Source organism: Neofelis nebulosa, chromosome 13 (genome assembly GCF_028018385.1).
Source record: "Neofelis nebulosa isolate mNeoNeb1 chromosome 13, mNeoNeb1.pri, whole genome shotgun sequence".
In the NCBI taxonomy this organism is placed as follows: domain Eukaryota; kingdom Metazoa; phylum Chordata; class Mammalia; order Carnivora; family Felidae; genus Neofelis; species Neofelis nebulosa.
The window spans coordinates 26134371-26158801 of NC_080794.1; the positions used below are offsets into that span (position 1 = coordinate 26134371).

The 24431-nt window shown below is 40.4% G+C and overlaps 1 protein-coding gene and 1 long non-coding RNA gene across 3 annotated transcripts in view; both read right to left on the reverse strand.

Annotated features, from left to right (window-relative positions):
- CCDC6 (coiled-coil domain containing 6) overlaps window positions 1–24431 on the reverse strand; it is a 109941-nt gene that overhangs the window by 30929 nt on the left and 54581 nt on the right. For both annotated transcript variants that reach the window (XM_058696387.1, XM_058696388.1), the window contains exon 3: window positions 9551–9679. In XM_058696387.1, the coding sequence (XP_058552370.1) occupies window positions 9551–9679 (129 nt within the window). The remainder of the gene's footprint in view (window positions 1–9550; window positions 9680–24431) is intronic.
- LOC131492692 (uncharacterized) lies at window positions 6187–9544 on the reverse strand. The gene is made up of 2 exons (XR_009252241.1): window positions 6968–9544; window positions 6187–6723 (listed from the first exon to the last, which is right to left on the reverse strand). It is a non-coding gene; the product is annotated as an uncharacterized LOC131492692 (long non-coding RNA).

The following is a 24431-nucleotide window of genomic DNA, read 5'->3' on the forward strand; positions in this document are numbered from 1 at the left end:
GAAATCGAACTGCCAATTTTTATTACAGATTTTATTACAGATGAGTTAAGACAGGTGTTCATAAACCACAGAGCCCCCAGGTACCTATCTGATTAACCAAGCTGCAGGCTGGTTTCAAAATTAAAACCAAGTTCTAGGTCATCACCACTGCTAGTGTAATGCAAAGCCAAATAAGAACCGAGGGAAGCTGGTCAGTGAAGAGCAACAAAAAAGGAGAGAAAGGCTGCTCACTTTTAAGTCCAAGAAGTCAAACTCACAAGTGAAAAATCTATCTATGTACATCAGGAATATACTGATAGAGGAAAAAAAGGAAAAAGATGTTAAAAAAAAACATAAAGAACTATACAGCAAGATAATTAGGGCTGCCCCTTGGGTGAACAGAATATTGGTGATAATTTCTCTTCCTGCCTTTTCCTGCTCCCACCCAATTCTTTAATGAACACTTACTATTTTTGTAACAGAAGAAATTTAAAGATGTCTGATCTTAAAAGTGAAAGTTCCCAGTACAATTTAACAGTACATCCATTAACTGAAGATGATAATTTATATATACAAAATCCAGAATAAGCCAATAAAATCTCAGAGGATAATAGTGAAGTGTCAGCTACTTGAAATACTGAGAATTTTCCAGATAACCCAGAGTCAACCTTCTATACTACAGCTTCCAAATATATTTTCTCAAAGACTTCTCCTATAAAAATTAGATTTGTTTTCTGATGAACTGAACTTCAGGACAATATTAATATCGCATCAATATTAACATGTAAAAATGACATTATTTCATCATTTTACCAGCTTAATAAATTTTATTAAAGTTTAAAACTTTTATTCAGTGATGTTGAGAAATGAAGGCCTTTTATGAAAAAAAAAACACACACACACAGAATTATTCAGATTCATATGGTTTCTGGACTTAAGTTTTCATCACTTAACCGGGATAATATACAAATTTGCATAGTGGGTAAATAATTCTAGGGGACTTTTAACATAAGTACCATTGATGGAACAGGGTGTACATTCTTTTGCCACATCCAGACTGCAGTGGAGAAGACCTGGGAAAGAAGTCATAACACAGTGTATGTTGTAGATACAGTATCACATCAGTGGCAACCACCAGTCCATTATCTAAAATAAGCTTAAGAAAATAACATTAGGGAAACTTCTCTTGATATGCTTTATCCAAAATGGAAGTTTCCATGAAAAGTCATTACTGCATCCATCCCACTTCCTTACGCAGAGATGTTGGATTTACTTAGACATTCATTCATTAGCCATGCATGTTTAGCTAAGGAAAATGCCCTTTCTAAGTCATCAACCAAATTACTGCTCTGGTCATAAACAGATTTCATGCATCTCAAAATCACAAGCAACGAGAAAGTTTGAGTACAGTACTCTCTGGATGTTATTGCCCTTACTGTAACATACCAATGGACTTCAATTTAACTGGCGAGAGTTTTTACATACATACATGCATGCATGACCAGAAATACACTGTTGGATCATGGGGAGGTATCTCTTTCCTTACACAGGAAACACATTTTGAATTTTTTCCCTGCCACTATGCAACATCATTTGCACCAACTGATCCACATAGCAGGTGTTATCTGATACTTCAAAATAAAGTCTGACAAGATGAAACACAGTGCGTTTTTCTACTTAATTGAAATGAGATCTAGCAAAGAAATTCTGAGGGATTTTTTCCCCCATATCCTGCAGAAAGACTTCCTTATCTGTGTCCCTGACAGAACTCAGAGTTTACTTTCCCAAGTCTGGAGTTGGGACCTCTCAGTTGGCTTCATGACATCCTTGGCTTCATGACATCCTGTTTTCTGCATTACAAATCAACTGAAAAGAGAGCCCACTGATGCTTCCTTTGACTACTGGAGGAGTGCCCCCAGCTTGCTTGCTTTCAAGGCACAAAATTCCACTAATTTTTCAGTTATGCTTTGAGGCTTTTTCCCAGCTTTCCCAAATAAGCAGTAGGTAAGATGCTTGTACCCAGGCTTCTCAAGCAACCCAAACACCCTCAAGGATTTGCTACAATCAAATTGCCACCCAGCTAACTTCAGGATTTACTATGATTATGTCTGGCTGTACCCTAATGCATTTTGCATAAATGTGCAGGCACAAGTTATGATGTTTTATTAAAAAATAAAATCAGGGTAGCAAATTGTAATACCCTACAGTTTTTTTTAAAAGAAGAACAAAGAAAAAAAGGGGGAAGATGAAGAAGAAATATGAATAGTAGTTATTTGAGGGGTGGATTGTAATCCAGGTAATGTTTTTATCATTTGTGTACTTCTGTGTCTTCCAATTTTTCTTGAAAGAGCAATAGATTATTTTCATATAAACATTAAATTAAAAACTCCCATGATTTCCATAATTTGAGATTAGCACTTGAAATCAAATTTCAAAGTATGCAGTGGTCACTAAATTTCATCTCTTTAATGGAAGTAAACCCCAAGTAACATGGTTGTTCTTTGGGGGGAAAAACGGCACACAGAAATCAGCAGGTACTACCCAGATTCCTCGCACTGCCAGAATCTGCAAGGGCAGCAGTTAATGTGAATGGAATTCTAATAGAACCCAGTAGGGCCACATTCCCTGTGAATTTTAAAAATACCTTGGCTCCACAGCAACTAAAAAAAGATCAACCAAAGATGCAAAACTGGTTTGTATTTTGAATGAATTACTTTGTATACAAGTAAGTCAGAAAGGCCATCTTGTATCCTTGACTAAGAGCAACTATTCTAAGAGTTGGAAACCTAAAACTTTCCTTTCTTTCTTTAAATTTTTATTTTAGAGAGAGAGAGAGAGAGAGAGAGAGAGAGAGAGAGAGAGAGAGAGAGAGAGAAAGCACACATGCTCAAGCAGGGGAAGGGGAGAGGGAGACAGAGAATCTTAAGCTGGATCCACATTCAGCATGGAGCCCAATGCAGGGCTCCATCCTATGACCCTGGGATCATGACCTGAACTGAAATCAAGAGTCAGATGCTCAACCGACTGAGCCACCCAGGTGCCCCTCCTTTCTTCCTAATAGAACTTAAAATACACTAAATGTGTCCTTGTTTCACTTAAAAAAAAAAAAAAAAAAAAAAAAAACAAAATTAAATCTTGTCCTAAGGATTGAAATGCATCGCTCTAAACCCCAGCCTCTGCATTTGCTGGTTACAGATGGTGAGAGACACCAGGATAAGTGGGTGTCACCTCTGCAATGATCCTGTAAGCTGGGGTCTTGTCAAGCCTCTGTAAGCACCTGATGCTGCCAGGCTGAAGGTAACCACTGAGGCCTACAGCCACGTGGTTGCCTCATGCAAAATGCTGACTCTAAAGATAAACTATGCCCTCAAAGACACCAAAGATGCAACTCCTTCTCTTTCCTTGCCCAGTACCAAAGAGGAAGGATTCAATTTCACATCTTCTTCATGAGCTCTCTTCTCTGTCTCCAGTATCTCTGCTCCACACAGTGCTGACACTCACTTTTTACTTCATGTCTTCTCTCCCATTGTCTCCTCTCAATCTCTCCTTCTCCGCAACAAGGCTGGATTTAGATCTATCCAACCATGTGTGTCCATTAACAAATAATTAAACCCGGTGCCAAGGAGCTTTGGGGTGTCTCCCGTGGTTGTAGGGGAAAGGGTCGGGGCCACCACAGAGGCCTCATTGCTCCCCTCCACCACAGTCATGCATACAGCATCCCTCTTCACTGGCCTTCCTGGAACAGGAGATCAGACTGCATGAGGCTGGGACCTAACATCATCTTTGTTAGCAGAGTTTGTGCAGAGAGCAGGCACATAACAAAGATGTGCTGAATTAATACAGGATATGTACCATACAAATGCACTAACTATAGCATGGGCACAAAAGAAAGCCAAAGGGGCTGGGTCACAAATGACACTTGAGCACATTCTGACTCATAAATTGAGGAGACAAGGTCAAGGAAGATGGTGAGACATTTGTGGCTCAAATAATATGCATTCTCATTTTCCTGGAAAATGGGTAGGGTAAAGTACCATAGTAATTAGATGGAAACTTTCATTATTAACAGCAGCAGCTACCATTTTTTGGAGAGCTTAATAGATGTGAGTCACCAGGATACGGTGGTGAGGTCAACATTGTGCTTTCCCTCCTTCAATTTATTAGAAAACTTATAGGGAAGAAACACTTCGTATAATTGTTTGCTAGTTGCTGTTTGTGTACCAAGTATTACAAGAGAAATAGTGATCATTATGTAAATACTTTTACAGCAAACGCCCCTAACTGCCTGGAGGAGGAAAGTCAGGTAAGATGAAGGACAACGGGGCAGGCGAGGGAGAAAAGCGGTCCAGGCAGAGGAAACAGATCCATGGAGATGTGGGGGCAAGAAAGCATGGCACACAGCAGAACATGATTTTCAAACTGCAGATCATGAACCATTATTGGATTGTGAAATTAGTCCACTGTGACCTACATTTTGCTAAAAATGAAATGGAATTCAATAGAGAATCAAAAGAAATGTTGTCTTATAGAACTTGTCCCAGTCATATATACGGGTACAAAAACATCAGTGTACTGGGTTGCCATGTTAACTTATCTCTTGCTGTGCAGTCCACACTGGAAGGATTCTGAGTGGAGGAATGAAGAACTTCAATATGCATGTAGTGTGAGGAAGGGCAGGATGCAACATTAATCCCCTCAACACACCTAGGAATTAGGTACTAATGTCTATTTCACAAAAGAGCTCAAATTGCTTGCCTGAAGGCATACAGTTTATTCAGATGGAAGGAAGATTTGAACCAAGGTGAGAGTTTCCCTAAGAACTACATGGGATACGATGTTTATAAACGGATGCTAATGAGGGGTGCCTGGCTGGCTCAGTCAGAAGAGCAAGCAATTCTTCATCTCAAGGTCGTGAGTTCAAGCCCCATACCAGTTGAAGACATGACTTAAATAAACTTTAATACAGATAGATTAAAAAAATGGATCCTAATGAATGAAATTGCCATCCAATTCTGAATACAGTTTTAGACAAACAGTGTCTTTGCTTTGGGAACAGGATATAGCTCAGATAAAAGATGATGGACCAAATTCCAGAAGTAACAGAGAAAACTATACTCACTATGCCAGCTAGAGAAAAGAAAAAGAGTAAGGCATCTGGTACTTGGCAGGCAATCCTGTTCACGATGTAAATGTTAGCTGAATTATGGGACTAATTCTCCATTAACTTATTCCACTTTTTTCTGTTGTACTACCTAACAATGATTAAGTATCTAGTGCACCTGCTTATGGCCACTATTTTCTTCTTTCCCATAGTTTTCCATGCCAAGTGCACAGAGGGCCCTCCAGAGCTGCTGAGTTGAACTTCACTTAATAAATAGGCTAATGTGGACTACCTTTTGATGCTAGTTATCTTTCTCCAGAGAAATAATAAAAACTCTTCCTGGTTGGCAGAAAACATTCAAGATTAAGATATCTTGACACTAAAAGAATATTCCAAGTTCTAGATATTCTTACTGTCTCCTAAGAAAATGTGAATTCCAAATAAGAGACAAACAATGACCGTGTTTAAACAAAAATTCTCAAATAAGGGTTTGCAGGCAGTGACCACCAGTTAAAAAAACAAAACGAAACAAAACATAAAAGACTAAAGTCATGTTGACCAGACTAATCCTAGTCTACAGTGAGGGTCCCCTGGCATGTGAGTTGCAAATGATATATGTGATAAGGGAATTGTACCTAGAATATATAAGGAACTCTTAGAATTCAATAATAAAATGATCCTGAATGGACATTTTTCTCAAAGATATAAAAAATAGCCAATTAGCACATGAAAAGATTCTCAAAATCATTAGTCACCAGGGAAATACAAAACCACAATGAGATACCAGTTCACATTTACCAGGATGCTATAATCAATATGGCACAGCCACTTTGAAAAACAGTCTAGCACTCTCCCCAAAAGGTAAACATGGAGTTACCATGTAATCCAGCAAGTCCACTCCTAGGTATATGCCCAAGAAAAATGAAAACATATATCCACATGAAAAACTGTATGTGAATGTTCACAGCTGCATTATTCCTAATAACCAAAAGATGGAAACAACCCAAAATGTCCATCAAATGATGAACACATACACAAAATAGGATATATCCACACAGTGAAACATTATTCAATCAGGAAAAGGAGTCAAGTACCGATACATGCTATAACATGGATACAAGCCTTTTATTAAATGAAAGAAGCCACTCACAAAAGATGACATACTACATATGATTTCATTTTTATTAAGTATCCAGCATGAGCAAATACAGAGTAGTGGCTGCTTAAAGGGAATGGGAAATTCAGAGTGACAGCTGAAGGGTACAGGGTTTCTTTTTGAGGTAATGAAAATGCTCTAAAATTGTTTGTGGTTTTGGCTACACAACTCTGAATATACTAAAAGCCAATGAGTTGTACATTTTAAATGGATGATTTTTATGGTATGTGAATTATACCTCAATAAAGCCACTACCACCACTACTACCCACCCCCGAAAAGTGAACTAAGATATGAAGCAGAAGAACCAGGTTCACATCCAGTTCCTCTTGAATCCAGTATCCAGGCCCTGAACACTATACTGTCCTCCTTCCAAAACACAAATGACAGTTACCTGGCCAAATCTACACTTAAACTCTTCCAGCAAAGCAGTGGTATACCATAAGACACATGGGATAATTGCCTTCAAATAGCTTACAGTTTAAAAACTATGTTTATTGGGGCGCCTGGGTGGCTCAGTCGGTTGAGTGTCCGACTTCAGCTCAGGTCACGATCTCGCGGTCCACGAGTTCGAGCCCCGCGTCGGGCTCTGGGCTGATGGCTCAGAGCCTGGAGCTTGCTTCCAATTCTGTGTCTCCCTCTCTCTCTGCCCCTCCCCCGTTCATGCTGTGTCTCTCTCTGTCTCAAAAATAAATAAACGTTAAAAAAAAAATTAAAAAAAAAAAAAAAAACCTATGTTTATTGTCAGAAGAGCAAAGCCATGCACTACATATAAATCTATATAATACATAATATAGTACATGCCTTTGCTCTTCTGATAACCTATGATACAGAATATATTCTATAACAGAGACTGTGACATATAGTATATCATATGGATGATAATCCTAAGAGAGGATCAGATCACATTCATAGAAACAGAGATTTATTTCTACTGGAGGGGAAAAAACTGTTCCCCCCTAAGCATTGACTAAAATTATTTGTAGCTAAACAAAATACAGCAAAAGATCCCCAACATTTAATCATCTTGGACATACTAAAACAAAGCAGGGGTCGGGGTGGGGGCAGTTTCTCATCTTAATTAAAACAGGACCTTGAGGGGCCCCTGGGTGGCTCCGTCGGTTAAGTGTCCGACTATGGCTCAGGTCATGATCTCATCCTTTGTGGGTTTGAACCCCGTGTGGGGCTCTGTGCTGACAGCTCAGAGCCTGGAGCCTGCTTCTGATTCTGTGTCTCCCTCTCTCCCTGCCCCTTCCCACTCGTGTGCACGCATGTGCGCACTCTCTCTCAAAAATAAGTAAACACTTAAAGATGTTAAATAGAAACTTTACATCCCAGATCTGAGGCTTATTTTCAGGATAGGGCTTTACAATGCATATATTCCATTGTGGAAATCCATTTCTTAATTGTTGAGGTCTGAAATAACCCTAAATGTGTATTAAGTCATTAACCTGGCAAGAATGTATGCCTTGGAATCATTTTAAAGGGTTTCCATTATGAAAGTCGCTGGAGCCTTTAGACAGTACAACAACTCGTTCTCTCTCTCCCATAGACTAGAAGACCAAACTGTCCTCTCTCTGATGCCAGACCACTACCTCCACCTTGTGGCCACACTAAACCCTGGGTCACAGCCCCTGTCCCACAGACTCCTTAAGAACTGCAAATACAAGAAAGAAGCCATTACACTCAGCCATCACCATGAATGCTGTGACCAAATGAAGTTCTCACAATACAAAGCACTGAGAATTTCACTTGGTCAGCTCTTGATGAACAAGTATCAGTGACAAGTATTTGGTGTGTCAGAGACCTTCAACAAGAATCTTCAAAGCTTTAACTTGAACGGAACTGGTTGTCCCCTATCCTAGGAATTAAACAGGTGAACTCTGGAACAAAATGTTTTCCAACAGCGTGTGGATTTTTCCAAATTTAGATACTGCATCTGAATTCCAAAGATGAATGGTAAATATAGATTACTCTGGATGTATATCAAATAGCCAACCTTTGAAAATAGACCTTTTTTTTCTTTTACCTGGAAGGGATAGAAAAATGTTTTTAGGACCATTATTCACAATCTTAGAAAACCCAGTGACATCCCTTTCTTTTGATATAGGGAGATACAAGAATAACACAGAAAACAAAAGTCAGTTAGATGAGTTTAAAGCCAACCTGGACTTCTTCCCAAACCTGACATTCCCATCACCATTTCGTTCTCAGGTAAAATAATGGAACTAGAACGGCCCTGGGTAGATTTCACAATCAGTCAGCATGAACTAAGATACAGAGAAAGACCCTAAAGTCGGGATAAATCAGACAACTTTGCATGAAAGGCTTAGCCAAACCGTCAAACTGACAATCAGGATTGAAATTACAAAGAGCTAAAAGACCTTCGTCAATACACTGAATTTTACATGGAAACCACATCGCTGTACAGTATGGTCAGCTTCTTATAATTAGCTTAGGGAAAGTAAAATTTCAGGACATTCGATTGGGGCAAAAGCATTAGGGAGCATCTAGACTAGGGATAACAGGTACTTTTGTCAACATACTAACGCAGATGGGCTGACAATGGCTGCCCACAGTTCTGTGTGTTGAAGGAGCACAAGACCCAGTCTGGACTCCCAAGGCGAGGACCCGGCTCAAACACCAACATGTGCGGAGGGCAGTGGACAAAGGGATTGTACACTATGACTTGCCACCTTTTGTACCTGGTTAAGCTCGCCATTCCTGATTTTAGTTTGCCCTTCTCTGTTTACAAATGGAAAAGCTGGGCCCAGAGAAGGTAATGCAAGGTCATACAACTAATGAGAGGCTGAGTCAGGATAAGCAACCAAATCTATGCCTCCATATCTGTACCAACAAATCACATTGGGAAAAGATAGCGTTCATATCATATTGCTAATAATTCAAAGAAGAAAAATGCTAATTGCCTCTTCTCAAGAATCCCTGAAAAAAAAGTTTTAGTTCCACAGCAACACTGTCTCAGGAACTTTCACAGAATCTATCCTGTGGTTAAAAACACATTGTTCCCCCTTTGTAAAAGGAACCTAACATTTCCTACCTGTAAGTCAGTACATCACAGTATATCTCCAGAAACTTTATTAATTGCAGTTAAAAAAAGAGAAAGTGTGAGACAGAGAGAGCAGGTGCTCCACAGACTTGTCAATCTTACTACAAAAATGAAGTCTCCACTGTGGGAAGAAACAGCTGAAAAATATTTTTCACTCACATGCCCCAGGGTATCTGAGGCCAAAAAGAATAAGGTGAGGGAGAATAATATGAGGAAAAAAGTGTATTGAGAAAACTATAGATTCTTACCTGCTCTAATGTAAGCTGCTTCGAAATGGTATCATTCTCCAGTTTTTTAATTTTCTTCATCAGTTTGTTGACCTGGAATTCCTGCTCTTGTTCGAGATGCTGTTCTAGTTCGGCTTTCTCATGCTGCAACTGGAAAATGGAAAAATCACAGACATGGGAATTGAGACACTCAAAAGCCACAGAAACACCGGCTCCATAAGCTGATTACACCGAGTAAGAAGTATCATCACAGAAGCTACAATCCTCATTTCTGCTGATACCCAAGTGCACACCTAGTGTGTAACCTGCTCCGAGGGTCCTCTAATTCACAACCACAAGTTAGAGTCCACGTACATAAGCTCCTGGCCTGAGCCAAAAGGCCACAAGTGACAGGGCAAATACACCTGAGCATCAAACCATGATTAAATACAGATTGTTTAGTTTTTAAAAACATAGAAGTTGTTGCCTCTGTAGAGAGGAATTGGGAAGCTAGGGATGAGGTAAGGATGGAAACTTCAAATATAAAACTAACGTTTTCAAAAAATATCCCTATTCAAACACACACACACACACACACACACCCTTCAGTACTTTTCAAACTATATACCATAAAAATTATATTAAAAATAGAAATTTTACACAGTCAGTTTTAATTAAATGAATTAGTTTACTCAGATTTATATATATATTATATATATATATAAATAAAGTTTATTTATATATATATATATGTGTAAAGAAGGAAGAGATGTCACAATCACAAAACATATTTAGTAAATTATTCTGAATGCTATGTCTCAATATACTAATAAGCATCCTTTGGCAAAAACCAGTAGAATTAATTATCTTTCTATAATGAGACTGTACATCACACCTCCTACGTCTTTCCTAAAAGCCCAGGAGGGAGGCTTCTTATTTATGCAGGTAAAACATAAGGTTAGGGTTGCCTGTGTGGCTCAGTCGGTTGAGTGTCCAACTCTTGATTTTGGTTCAGGTCATGATCCCAAGGTCATGGGATCAAATCCCATGCAGGGCTCTGAATTGAGACTGATTAAGATATTCTTTCTTTCTTTCTCTCTCTCTCTCTCTCTCTCTGCCCCTCTCCCCCTGCTCACGCTCTCTCTAAAAAAATAAAAGAAACAAAAGATAAGGTTATGGTGTCACTGAAAAGTATTTTTAAAAGGTCCCCCAACCATCAAAACCAAAAGGGAATTGAGGAAATGACAACTGGGGTTCTAATTTCTAACATTCTCAATTGGGAGTGTTCATTCACAGCAGGGGTTGGAGAGAATGACAGCAACAGGGCCCAAGAGAGATTAAGTAAAAGCCATTAAAAACAATGAAACACATGTACTTTTATGTGGGGGTCTAAGAGGACACTGTTGCCTACTTTCACCCTCAAAATCACTTCTTCAGGCAGACACTGTGTACCAGGTTCTTCATATGCATTAGGCAGGCGTGATCACTCCCATTTTCTATGTGACAAAACAGGAGACTGGACCAAGATAATTCAGCTGAAGGCAGTGGAGGCTGGGACCCACATTCTGCTCTGAACCCCAAGCCAGTATTCTCCCACTGGATCCTGAGCAAACCTAGGAGGAATCAGCTTCAGACTCTGCTAGCATCTAGTGCATCTTTAGCGTTTAAAAAGTCAAACGACCCGGGGTGCCTGGGTGGCTTGGTCGGTTGAGCGTCCGACTTCGGCTCAGGTCACGATCTCGCGGTCCGTGAATTCGAGCCCCGCGTCTGGCTCTGTGCTGACAGCTCAGAGCCTGGAGCCTGTTTCAGATTCTGTGTCTCCCTCTCTCTCTGCCCCTCCCCTGTTCATGCTCTGTCTCTCTCTGTCTCAAAAATAAATAAATGTTAAAAAAAAATTTTTTTTTTTTTTTTTTTTTTTTTTAAAAAGTCAAACGACCCAACAGAAAATAAGACGCCACAGACACTTGCCTGGAGGACGCTGTGTCTCTGGGTAAACCCTGCATATGGCATGACGGGCAACCCAAAAAGATTAGCCAGGCCTGAGCAACCTCTATACGGCTGCACCGAACCCTCACCACACCGACACAATTACCACTGCTCTGCAAGCACATACTTGGTTAAAAAAAAGGTTAAAGTCTGACAGTTTTCTAAGCTGGAAATGTTGACGAAACAGATGCTTCTTTCTCCAACTGTTTTTGATGTGCAACTTCAAGAAAAGCTGGTCAACCTTGCAGGAACCCAGGAAAAAAGCAGATGCAAGGAAGCACTTACAGTGACAAGTCTATTTTTAGCTCGTTCTTTAAAACTCAGGTTCTGCAGGATCAAGCAGTAATTACAAGAAACAAGAGAAACCAACAGAGAACAAGAAGAGCTCCTGGCACTTCAGACACAAAGACCCTGATGCAACAAGACCACTCACGAGGAAGAAACAGCAAAGCATGCCCATCCCCACCTAACACTTTTACTCTGTAACATACCTGTGTACCCTCCATCTGTAGGTACTACGTTAGACGCAGGGGACATCTTGAGTGAAGATATCACCCTTGCCCTAGAACAGTTTATGACCACCAAGCTTAAATGGTGTCTACTGGTTTTAGAAAAATAAACTTTAGTCTTAAAACCTTTAAACATTCTGCATAGTAGTTTTTACACCAGGTATGTTTTCCTCCAATATGCTTTCAATTGCTGCCATTTTTATTTAAAAGAACCCCCCCCCTTTTTTTTAGCATTATTCTTCTGCCCTGAGGTAAATTAAAACAATCAAGGATGCAATCTAACATTGAAACATGTCTGGCCCACAATGCCAGAATGTTAATCTGAGAAAAAGGTAAGGCTGTCATTGGCTTACAGAAAAATATTCCTATTTAGACAGATGGTCTATATTGTCAATATCTGATGAGGTATTTCCTTTAAGAATACAGATTAAACTAGTAATAAAATCCATAAAAGCTCTCCATTTTAAGAGGCTTTTCCCTCTCAAGAGATATCCCCTAAGGAAAATTTGATGGTAAAGCTGTTGTCACCAGAATTCAAGTGAGATCCCTGGGTTACACTAACCCATTTGGGAAAGATCAAGCCATCTTGAGATCTGTCTGCCAAAGATGCCTGTGTTCATCATCCCCCAAAAGATGCGCGTGTTCATCATTCCCCGAAAGTCAGGGCTGGAACAAACAGCTTTGCTGCTTGCTTTGTTCTGACATCTCTCAGGTGACAGCCAATTAAGGGCAGAGCGTGTTAGAAACAGGAAATAGGTTCTTCCTTGGAACAAAGAAACCACCAATACAAAGAGAAACACACAGATACAGAGACACCCCCTTCAAAGTCATGAGAGTTCAGATGAGCAAGAAGGTGAGAGAGCAGAAAGGGATCTTGAGGAACTAACAACTGCAGAGTCCGCCTGAGGAACATTCAGAAATTGTTGGTTTTTTAACAGATACCATGTAAATCCAAGTCATTCGGCCCCAACAGGGCTTGAACCAACATCCCGAATCCACCTGCCTAGAAGCCACAGCTCATGACACCAAAAACCCTAAAAGGAGCCTCGTTCAGGCTGACACAAGCCAGCTCTCAGAAATAAATTTCCTACGTGTAGGCATAAAATTCAAGGCATGATTTTAAATTTCTAATCAAAGGTCTTAACATTTTATGAGCAACTTTAAATCTTCCAAGAAGGTCAGTGATCCTAAACTAGAGCAAAAGTCATTCAAACTGAGAAGTAAACAGTCAAGCAAATTCTATTAATGTGTTTGAAATAAACTCACGTGTGTGCCTTAAATATATCTAAAGCAAAAGGCTTAGGCGATTAATTTTTTAATCAGAATTTTCTATAAATACACTTTATAAAGTCAATCACAAAGATTATGCAAGGGTTTTATGACTCCTATTTGTGCAATATAGTTAACATTAATTTAAAAAAGTGTAGAATGGAAATTATATTATGTAACAAATGATCCACTGGCAGCACATTTTCAATGGAATTAGGGCTATATGAATAAGTTTGCTACTTAGGTTTCACCATCAAAAACAAAACAAAACCAACATAACTGAAAGCCATAAGCAAAGATACAAACTATAAACCTATGAATTCCTAAGTATTAAAACTTGAGCATTTTGTTACCATATCAACTCATTATATATGAAGCCCTAAAGCAACCTTCCAGCCTGTTAAAAAAGACAAGTATAACATTAATTTGATCTCAAATAGGCTAGGCTTAAACATCATTCGATCACTCACAACTGCTATCTTACAATTTATAAAGACTTTCTGGAGCCACTTCTGTGAACCAGGCCTCCCTCTTGTGTAAGAGACTCCAGAATTCTTCACTGCATGACCTTTATTCTGGGTCGAATTCTCACTAGCAAGTAGAAGCACTGCAAACTGTTCACCTAAGAGAACCATCACAGGTGCACATGTAGGTCGGCTGTCGAGCCAAGCCTCCCAGCCGGCATGCAGCAAGTTTGCCAAATCCCAGGCTGGGCGAAGCATGTTTGCGAGTCTGGGTTTGTTGTCCATCTAGCTACTGCCAAGTGAGTCAAGCCTCCAGCCACGAGCCCCAGGACCCAGCTTTCTCAGTGCAATTCAGAATAAACCCAAGATGCTCCCACCTTCTTTGTCACTAGTCCAGGCTAATACTTCTGTGTACTCAACACCCCCATCCCACAGCCAGCATCCTTGGTTTACCGACAACTACCAAAAGCTAGAACTAACTGCACTGGGCCAAGTAAAGGCCACCATAGGACAATAACTGCATGAAGTCATTGGGATGTCAAACACAATTATATTATTCATAGAAGCTTTGCAAAAAAAAGTTCAAAACTAGGTGAAAAGACATTGAGTCTTTTATGAACCAACTTTTTAGCCACTCTATTGAGGAGTGTGAGCAGAAAGTCAGCTTCCCGTTTCAAATTCATTATATCACCACTAAATGCCTCTTGGGCCCACACTTATTCCCACCTCCAAACCCCTTCTGTTACTGGTACAATTGTTCTCAATCAACACCTCATATCAGTTACCAGTTGGCATTTAGTCAGCCTCCAGAGCAGCTGTCAAACCACCCTCTTCTTTGTATGCTCATGGCCCCAATCTAGTTCAAGTCTTTTATTATTCTTCACTGGGCCACTGCCAAAGCCTCCTAATAAATCTCCCCAGATTCAGTGTAGATCATCCTGACAGACAAACCCTATTAATACATCAACATTCTGCTCAAAACCCTTCAATGGTTCCCTACTTACCTGCAAAGGTATAACATCATTGGCATGACATTCAAGTCCTTCCATGATCCAATCCTATCCAAGTTTCCCATGCTTTCCTCATGCTATTTCACATTCTGCCCAAGTGACAGTCTAAGGTTCATGAGCATAAATGCCTTCAGGGTCCAGACACCTAACAAAGAATGGATGTGCCAAAAAACAGCACATGGTTGTAACTGTGTTAAAGGCAAAGTTCATGTCTTTTACTCTTACTCTTAAAAGAGTAAAGACTCTTTTACTAAAATAATAAATTTAAAAAACTGAAACCCATGATGCTGGGCAAACACTTCTGGAAACCACTCCAGTCCAGGGGTTGCACACCCCTGCCTCCACAACCCTGGTCGTGCTGTACCCTCTGGTAGAGTGCCTGAATCCCTCCCTCCAACCTATTCAAAGTGAGCGATGGCTCAGAAAACATCTTCCACAGTACAGTACCTTCCCACATGCCCCCAACATACTGTATCCTCCCTTTCTTTAAGCTGTGAGGAGCACATTGTACCTGTGTGCATGATAACGTCTAGTTCATGTTTCGTATCTTTCTATTAGCTACTTCTAAAAGCAGCTAATACTTTAAGGCACTAGTTACTATGTACCAAGCATTTTATATGGCCATAACTCTGTGGCAGATACTATCTTTTGCATTTTACCAAGAAGAAAACCACAGCTTAGGGAGGTCAAGTAACTTGCTCAAAATCACACAGCTGATGAGGGGTAGATCCAGGGTTGAAACACAGGTCTCTGACTTCACAGCCTTCGTCCTTAATCCCTGATGTGTGCTGCCATCCTCGAGCTCCTGTATACATTCTCGATCACTCTTACAGGACTGCAAGCTCCATGAACAGCAGTGACCAGAACATAGTGAATTCCACTCCAGATCATGGACAAATCTCTTGTCCATGCAAACACTGACTCACTTCCTTTACACTGTTCCCTTAGAGTAAGCGTCAGGATGAACAAGACAACTAGGTAAATATAAAGGGTGCCATTACTACATATATAGTACTCTCAGGTGACCATCACCTAAGTCAACAAATGTTAACACTGCCCGCTCTCTCCCAGAGCCTAGTGTATCCTTCCGAATCACAGCTCTCCATCTCTGAGGGGTGATGGCTCTCCTGATTCTCACTCATAGTAAGAACTCCTTGCATTTTTTTCTTTAAAAGAAATTTTATTGCCTATGTATTTCTAAACATTAGTTTTGCTTGGTTTTGCATTCTTTTTTGTCTAGCTTCCTCTGCTAGATAAACTTAGGATTTCATTCACCTGCATTACTTAGTTGAACAGTATTTTTACTGCCCTATGATATCCCGCTGGATGAGCACAATTTGTCTACTCTATGGACAATGAGTATTTGGGTCATTTCTGGTTTTTTACTATTACGTGCAATGCCACAAAAAACATTCTTGTATACATCTGGTGTACATATGCAAACATCATGAATATATCCAGGACTGAAACTGCTGAGTCACACACCGTGAATATTTCCAGTATCATTAGGTAATGCCAAACTGCTCTAAAAGCAACAACCATTTCCATTCCCTGAGAGCATACAGAAGACTTCTCTAGTAATATCTTCTTGTGTTTTATTTTGCCTTTCTTGATTACTAATGTGTACTTGTTCATTTGTTTCCTGCTCATATGCCTACCTGCTTGTGCAAAGAGTCTGTTCAAGTCTATCCATTTTCTTTGGAGCAGTCCATTTTTCATACTGATTTGTAGTCTCGTGTTAGTTATACAAGTTGCAAACACCTTCTCTCACACTGTGGCCTGTCTTTGCATTCTCTTTATGTGATTTCCAATGACATGTCTTTGTTCTTCTCTAGGCATTACTTAATGGCAATACTCCCAAATTTCTCTGTTAAAAGAAATCTATCCTGCTGCCTATCTGTAATCTCCATATGGATGTCTAGACCACTCGACTGAAGTTCTGACCTTCTCACTCCAAGTCTACTCCACTTAAAGCCTTTCCCATCTTAAATTATGGTTAACTATATTCTTCCAATCATGGAAGCCAAAATCTCCAAGTCTGTTTTGAGCCTGTCTTTTGCTCATGCCCACTTCTAATCCATCCTCAATCCAATAGGATATTCCTTCAAAATGTACCTAGAACCCAATGGTCACCATCTTTACTACCACATCCTAGAACAATCAACCCTATCTCAGTGTGGATTATGGAATAGTCTTATAATAGACAGCCTAGCTCCCACCTTGCCTCTACTCCATAATTTCTTCTTGAGATAGCAATCAAGGCAAGATCATTTCACTACTTTGTTCAAACCCCTTTCCTGCCCCCCATGGCTCCCACTGCAGAGTGAATGCCAAACTCATGATTATGGCTCAATGGCTCTACGTGATCTGCATGCTGGCCACCAAACCCCCAGTACCCATTACCTCCTCAATCTCAACTCTTACTCCTCTCCCTCCAAGACTCCACTCCAACCACATTGGCCTCTCTGCTGCTCCTCCAACACAGCAGGCACGATCCCACCCAAGGCCTTAGCACTTTCCTGTCCCTTCCAGCTTCAATGCTCTTCTCTCTGAAATCCACTTATAGGCATAGGTTTTTTTTTCCCCCTAACAAATACAGTACCATACTATAAATGTATTTTCTTTTAAGTTTATTTTTTTTATTTTAAGAAAGAGAAAGAGAGCAAGCCCGAGTGGGGAAGGGGCAGAAAGAGAGGGAGAAGGAGAATCCCAAGCAGCCTCCAGGCTCTCAGCACAGACGGTGATATACGGCGAATTCTCACAAACTGTGAGATCATGACCTGAGCCGAAATTAAGAGTCAGACACGTAACTGACTGAGCCACCCAAGTACCCAAGTGTCCCTCTTATGATTTGTTTAAGAACATTTTTTCTCTAGCTTACTTTACTGTAAAAGGATGGTATATAATACAAATACCATAAAAAATATGTGTTAATTGACCATTTATGTTATAGGTAAGACCTCCAGTCAATGGCACACTATTAGTGGTTAAGTTTTTCAGGGGAACTAAAAGTTATACACAGATTTTGATTGGGGGAGGAGAGAGAAGGATGGGAAGGAGGAGGTGGCACCCCTAAGCCCTGTGCTGTGCAAAGATCACCTGCATTTTTTTCCTTGAATGTTTGATACAACTTGCAGTAAAACCATTTGAGCCTGCAATTTTTCACTACAAAAGGTTGTTTCTCACCTACTCAATTTCTCTAATGGTTACAAAGCTCATGTTTTCTATTTCTTCCCCAGCCAGTTGTAGACAGTATGTTTTTCTATTAATTTGTCCATTCCATCTAAAATTTCAAATGTACTGGGCACCTGTGTTGCTCAGTTGATTAACCGTCCAACTTTGGCTCAAGTCATGATCTCACAGTTTATGAGTTCAAGTCCCACATGGGGCTTGCTGCTCTCAGTGCAGAGCCTGCTTTGGATACTCTGTCCCCTCTCTCTGCCCCTCCCCCACTTGGCACTCTCTCAAAAATAAACATTAAAAAAAGACTAAAAACAATTTAAAAATTTCAAACATATTGCCATATATGATTATTCATGAGTTATTCACTCTCCTTTTGAATAGCTACAAGAAAAACTGTGATATGTTTCCTGTTTCCTAACAAAGATTTCAAGCTTGATCTTTGTTTCTTTGAATGTAGTAAGCATGGCTGCTCTGGAGTCTGTGTCTGATAATTCCAGTATCTAAAGTATTTGTGAAGTCCATTTCTGTTCTTTCATTTCTACTGGTTGACATCCATGAAATCTCATATCTCCATGTGCCTGGTTCTCCTTGAGTGCTGGGCAACATATTTGAAATTGTATTTGTAGGTGAAATTTGTGGTCTAGGATGATGGTATCTTCTTCCAGAAAATTCTGTTTTCTTCTGCCAGGCACCAGAAGACTGGGTCTACCTTAATCCAAAACAAAAGCTTCATGATTTACAGTTCACCAGGTGATACAAAACTAGTTTGTTCTTGGGGCACCTGGGTGGCTCAGTCAGTTGAGCGTCTGACTTCGGTTCCGGTCATGATCTTGCAGTCTGTGAGTTTGAGCCCCGCATGGGGCTCTGTGCTGACAGCTCAGAGCCTGGAGCCTGCTTCATATTCTGTGTCTCCCTCTCTCTCTGCCCCTCCCCTGCTCACGCTCTGTTTCTCTCTCAAAAATAAACATTAATTTTTTTTTTTTTTTTAAAAACCTGGTTTGTTCTTATCCTAAGGTTCATGATTAAAGTGTAGGTCATTTATCGCTGTCTCCATCTTTGGCCAACGCTGAGCTTTAACTTCTGTAACCTCAGCTCCACACAACTACCATAGCACAGCTCAGTTTCTCTGCTGTTCCATAAGAAGCAGCAAATGCTCAGGACAAAACCAGCCCTGGGAGTTTAGGTCTTCCTAATCCCCACCTCCCCCAGATCATAGCCCAGCAGGCCTTCTCCATCTTGATAGTTCTTCATGCTTTAAAAAATATTTAACAGCATTCTGTGTAGGTTTTATTGATCCTCAGTGAGGTTTGTCTGAATTACCTAATCTGTCATTTTCTAGAGGGGAAGGTATAAGCAATTTTTGCAAGGCAATAGCTAGGCTCTTCCATAAAATTATTTTTTAAATGCTATTTTCTTGTCAACATTCTCAACATCAAGGACAAGCCCTCATATTTCCTTTTTTTTTTTTTTTTTTTTTTTTTTGAGAGAGAGGACACAAGCAGGGGAAAGGAGCAGAGGGAGAGAGAAGAAGAGAGAGAATCTTAAGCAGGCTCCATGTTCAGTGTGGAGCTCAATGCGGAGCTCGATCCCACAACCCTGGGATCATGACTTGACCCAAAATTGAGTTAGATGTTCAACCGACAGAGCCACCCAGGAGCCCTACAAGCCCTCATGTCTGAACAGATGGCTCCACTACAACATGGGGCTTCCCATCCACCCAGAATACCTAGTGGGCTAAGTTTGAGTTTGCCAGATTCCCCACAGCACAAAGCTGTTTAAAGCATTAACGCCTTTAGAGAAATCTGGTTAGGAGAAAATTAAAAAAAAAAAAAAAAATTAACATTTTTTGTGAGAGACAGAGCATGAGCAGGAAGGAAAGGGGCAGAGAAAGAGAGAGAGAGGGAGACACAGAATCCAAAGCAGGCTCTAGGCTCTGAGCCATCAGCATAGGACCCAATGTGGGGTTTGAACCCACGAACTACGAGATCATGACCTGAGCTGAAGTTGGACACTTAACCGACTGAGCCACCCAGGTCTCCTAGGAGATTATTAAAAGATGCTCCACAAATAATATAAAGAAATCCTTTAGGGCCTGGAGTCGGCCTATTGCATTGAAAATGCAATTTGTAAAACCTAACACTTCCTTCTTCTGAGGAATAGAGTGTTCAGTCCAAATAAAGAATTCATTCTAACTTGAGACATTACTGTGAACTAAAACAAGGCCACACCTTTATGAATAAAGAGGAAGAAAGTGAAGGTAGCTCCGTATTTTAAGGTAATTACTGACTGGGCTGACTGTAAACGGTTTTGAAATAGAAAACCTACCCAAGAGGTGCAAAACAGGGAACATTTAGAACTGCAGTGTTTTAAAGTCATTTAAAAAAATGTTTCCAATGATGGCTCAAGTCCGTCTACAGTGGAGCCAGACTCATCTTTTCACCTAGAAATAACCATGCTTGCTCCTACCCTGGAGAATAAAGTAAGCTCCCACTCCAGCTTCATCTCATTATTTTTAATTTCATTGTCTGTCTACTTTTGTTTTCTCTCTACCTGAGTTTTCCCACACTTTTCAAAGGAAGTCAGCATGGGAAGCCTGAAAGCCTCTACTCTTGCCCTTACATTTTTGGAGTCCACACTGGCACATCCAATCTAGACCTAATGTCAACACACATGCATACACTTGGAAAGAAACTCCATGATTTGGTAGAGTCTAAACAACTGTATCACGTTCATTTTATTTTCTAATCGTAATGCAAATTGTGTTGGACAGAGATTTCTGGCAGGCTACTAAACAGGAAAATTCTGGCTCATAATTTGGCCTCTGGAGGCTACATCATTTAAAATGCATTAAAAACATCCCAGGAGCCTTTGCAGATGTATTGGGAAACACAATGTACAAGCCCCTTGCTCCATGAAAAGAAAAAAAGAACAGACAACGCTGAAATTCAGAATTTTTGTAATGAAAAACAACAACACACACACACACACACACACACACACACACACACACACTCTGACCCTACTGTTCTGTGAGCTATAGGTAACAGCAAATTTTTCAGATCAGCACTAATAGCCCTGAAAAAAGCCAGGAGGGCCACTGCTCTGGCCACCTTAATGAAGAACATATTTCACCGTCTCTTCTCCTCTTCCATGGGGAGGGCAGAAACAGTGTTCATCCGAACTGATGCGAAGGCCATCCCAGCCTAGGTGCCTTTAAAACTAACTAGAGTATCTCATGTGTATTTATTGCCCTGACTTGAGATTTTGCTGCCTGCCCAAACAAAATCACTACACTGCCATCCTAGTAACTAGGCAGACTCGGGGTGAGAGGCAGGCAGCCTCACATTCTGGTGCACATGCTTCACAAGAAGGGATCTGAGACGCTATGCTCACTGGTTGTGCCCGCGGGCATGCCTGCTACCCTGAGACACAGCCTGTCTGGGGCTGGGGAAGCACGCACTCCAGAGAGCACAACCAGTAAGATGGTACTTGAAGGAGAAACCGCTTCTCCAGAACTGAGGCGAGGAGAAGGAAAGGGTAAACCAAGTGGTAAACCTTTGTCTAGATGAACAGGCAGGTTCAGGGACTTACTTGAAATCTTCCCGTCAGTTTTATTCCTGTGCAAAGAGACGGAGGAATAACGCTGTCGCCTGATGTCCCTCTGAGCTGCTTGGCTATCAGTCACTTGCTAGCGGCAGCTTCAGCAGTGGCTTTTGCCCTCAACTTCCTTCCTTTCCTGTCTCACCTTTCTATGGATGCTAGGAAACATTAACTACATGTGTTCCAGAAGGCATTCTAACCTCAAGGACCAAGTCAGTAATAATAAAGCCATGGCATTAAACAAGAGATACAGAAAAGTGTTATTCTTAAGTACTTTGAATCATCAATAAGAATGTGCCCTTCCATAAGGATATAATACTCTCTACTGTAGCGACAGTGGCATTATTTTCTGAGGACCAGATCCAATTTCAAATATGAATCAAAAGTACAAAACTATTGGGGTGCCTGGGTGGCTCCATCGGTTGAGCGTCAGACTTCGGCTCAGGTCATGATCTCGTGGTTTATGGGTTTGAGCCCCACGTTGGGCTCTGTGGTGACAGCTTGGAGCCTGCTTCAGATTCTGTGTCTCCCCCTCTCTCGCCACCACCCCTGCTCATACTCTGTCTCTCTCTAGTCTCTCAATAATAAATAAATGTTAAAAAAAAATTTTTTTTAAGTACAAAACTATTAACCTATTTGTTATTTTAAGGTCTAAAATTTAAAAGTTGGATTAGATTGAAAAAAGTCAGAGACATATATGTAATACCCAGTACCCTTCTTATCTTAGCCCTGTTCCAGGGCTTTAAAAAAAGAAAAAGTATTCATTAGCAATTGGCAGCAGTTGAGAAGATTGCAGACAAAAACAGGACTTCCCAAAGAGCAGAAGTAAACTTGATGCATCAGGCTTGCATCAAAGCAAGTGAAAAAAATCCAGGATTGCTAAAGCCATTATCAATCTCAGCAATGACAGGTCTTCCAATATGCATGATTGGTGATTGGTAGTTAACAGGGGAGTTAAGAATTATTTAAAAAACTAGTTTTAAGACTGAGGTCCTGTGGAATAAGTCATATTAGGACTGACAAGACAGTTAAGCTAGGTATTAAAGCAGTCTGATAATACTAGTTCTTAATGATTTGAGCATTCCAGAATCTTCTTTCACTTGCAAACACACCCAAAACTTCAGCAGGCTTCACTGCACTATGATGCATGACAGTCACAGCTATGATAGAACTCTGAGCTCTCAAAGCCAATGACACAGAAGGTTCCAAAAGGTAAGGACAAAACAGGCATCAGAATTTTTTAATTTCCTTTTTAGGAAATAAGACATTTTCTATTTACAAAAGTAATGCAGGTTGCTTTTACAAAATAAGAAGGAAAAGGATATAAGAAAACTAATATAACCCAAAGCTTAGCACCCAAGTATAATTACAACTAACATTTTGGAAAATAGTCTTTTAGATTGTTTTTCTAATGTACATGTTATATATCAAAATCTGATGAAGAGTTTGCTCACAAAACATTTCTTGTAAATTTTAATTATAAATTCTGGTTAAACTACAACTTCTGTTTAAGGCATTCCAGAGCTGAATCTGGTTCAGATGCAGGCTTGTGCTGAACTTAGCAAAAGTACCAGAAGGTTCTTTTCGGGACAGTTCTCAATCAGATAATCAATTCTATGGTCTGGGCTCAAAAGGATGCAGATGTTTCAAATAAGTTTTCATAAAATGAAAGTATAATTTTCTGGCCATCTAGGGGATATATACAAAAGCAAGAGAGAAAGCATGCTTTTTGTGTGTTTTTGTTTCAGTGATGCTTAACATATGTGAAAATATTTAGGCTATATCCCAAACTTGATCTTCTAGGACAAAAGGATTTCCTCTCATCCACACTGAAATAAACTTCCATTTGTAAAGGTATTAGATACCAGTTCTGTTATGGCAGAAGGGAAGGGGAGGGGAGGGGAGGGGAGGGAAGTGTGTCCCCCACAGCAATGATCTCAGTTTGTTTTCAGATCCAAAGAATCCCTTTGAAATGCACATAAAAGCACTGTCCAATCACTATGAGAGACAACAGTCAAAGCATGGTGACAAAACCAAAATTGTTCCACAAATGGCCTCAGTGGCCTTGGGGTGAAAAAGGCAAAATACTTTCATGGTGAACAGGTCAATTCACTCTTTTGTCTATCAGGAACACCTGCATACAGTTTCTCTTCTCAGGCTTTTCAAAAAAAGGTCTATCTAGAAGCACCATCCTAGAGAGCCATGTTAAAGTAATTACAAAATTAGAAAAGTCTACTGGTACCAATTAGCCTAAAAAATCTCCAGATGGAGATCAGTTCTTCCACACTGTGTGGCAGATTATGTGAGCCTTCAACAAAGGGGCTGATATCCTGAGGCAAGCCTCAGGATGGGTAACAGAGGGTGGCAGACCCTCCCGCAGCCAAATGAGCTCTCTCCAACTGGCCAACAACAGAGGAGGGCCTTGGGGTTCTACCACAAAGGTATGCTGTGATAGCTGAAGTCTAAAGTGAGAGATCATCTGTCATGCCACAGAACACACATAGGTCTAGAACTTGCCAGAGACGTCAACCTCAACTCCCTGCCACCCAGGGAGAACCAGGAAGGGGGCATGAGGAGTATCTGTTTAATGGGTACAGAGAGTTTGGTTTTCAAGAAGTTCTGGGGATGAATAGTGGTGATGGGTGCACAACAGTGTACCTAATGCCACCACGTTATACACTCAAAAATGGCTGAAATGACAAATTTTATGTTATGTATATTTTGCTACAATGTATATATGTGTGTATATACATATATGTGTGGTGTGTACACATACACATATGTATCGCCTAAGAACCAAGCTGGGATTCCTGAGAGATGGTCTTGAAGACATGCTAAGTATTCATTTGTCCAGATTCTTTAAGTTCGACCACAAACGAGCTACAGTCTTACTAAGAGCTCC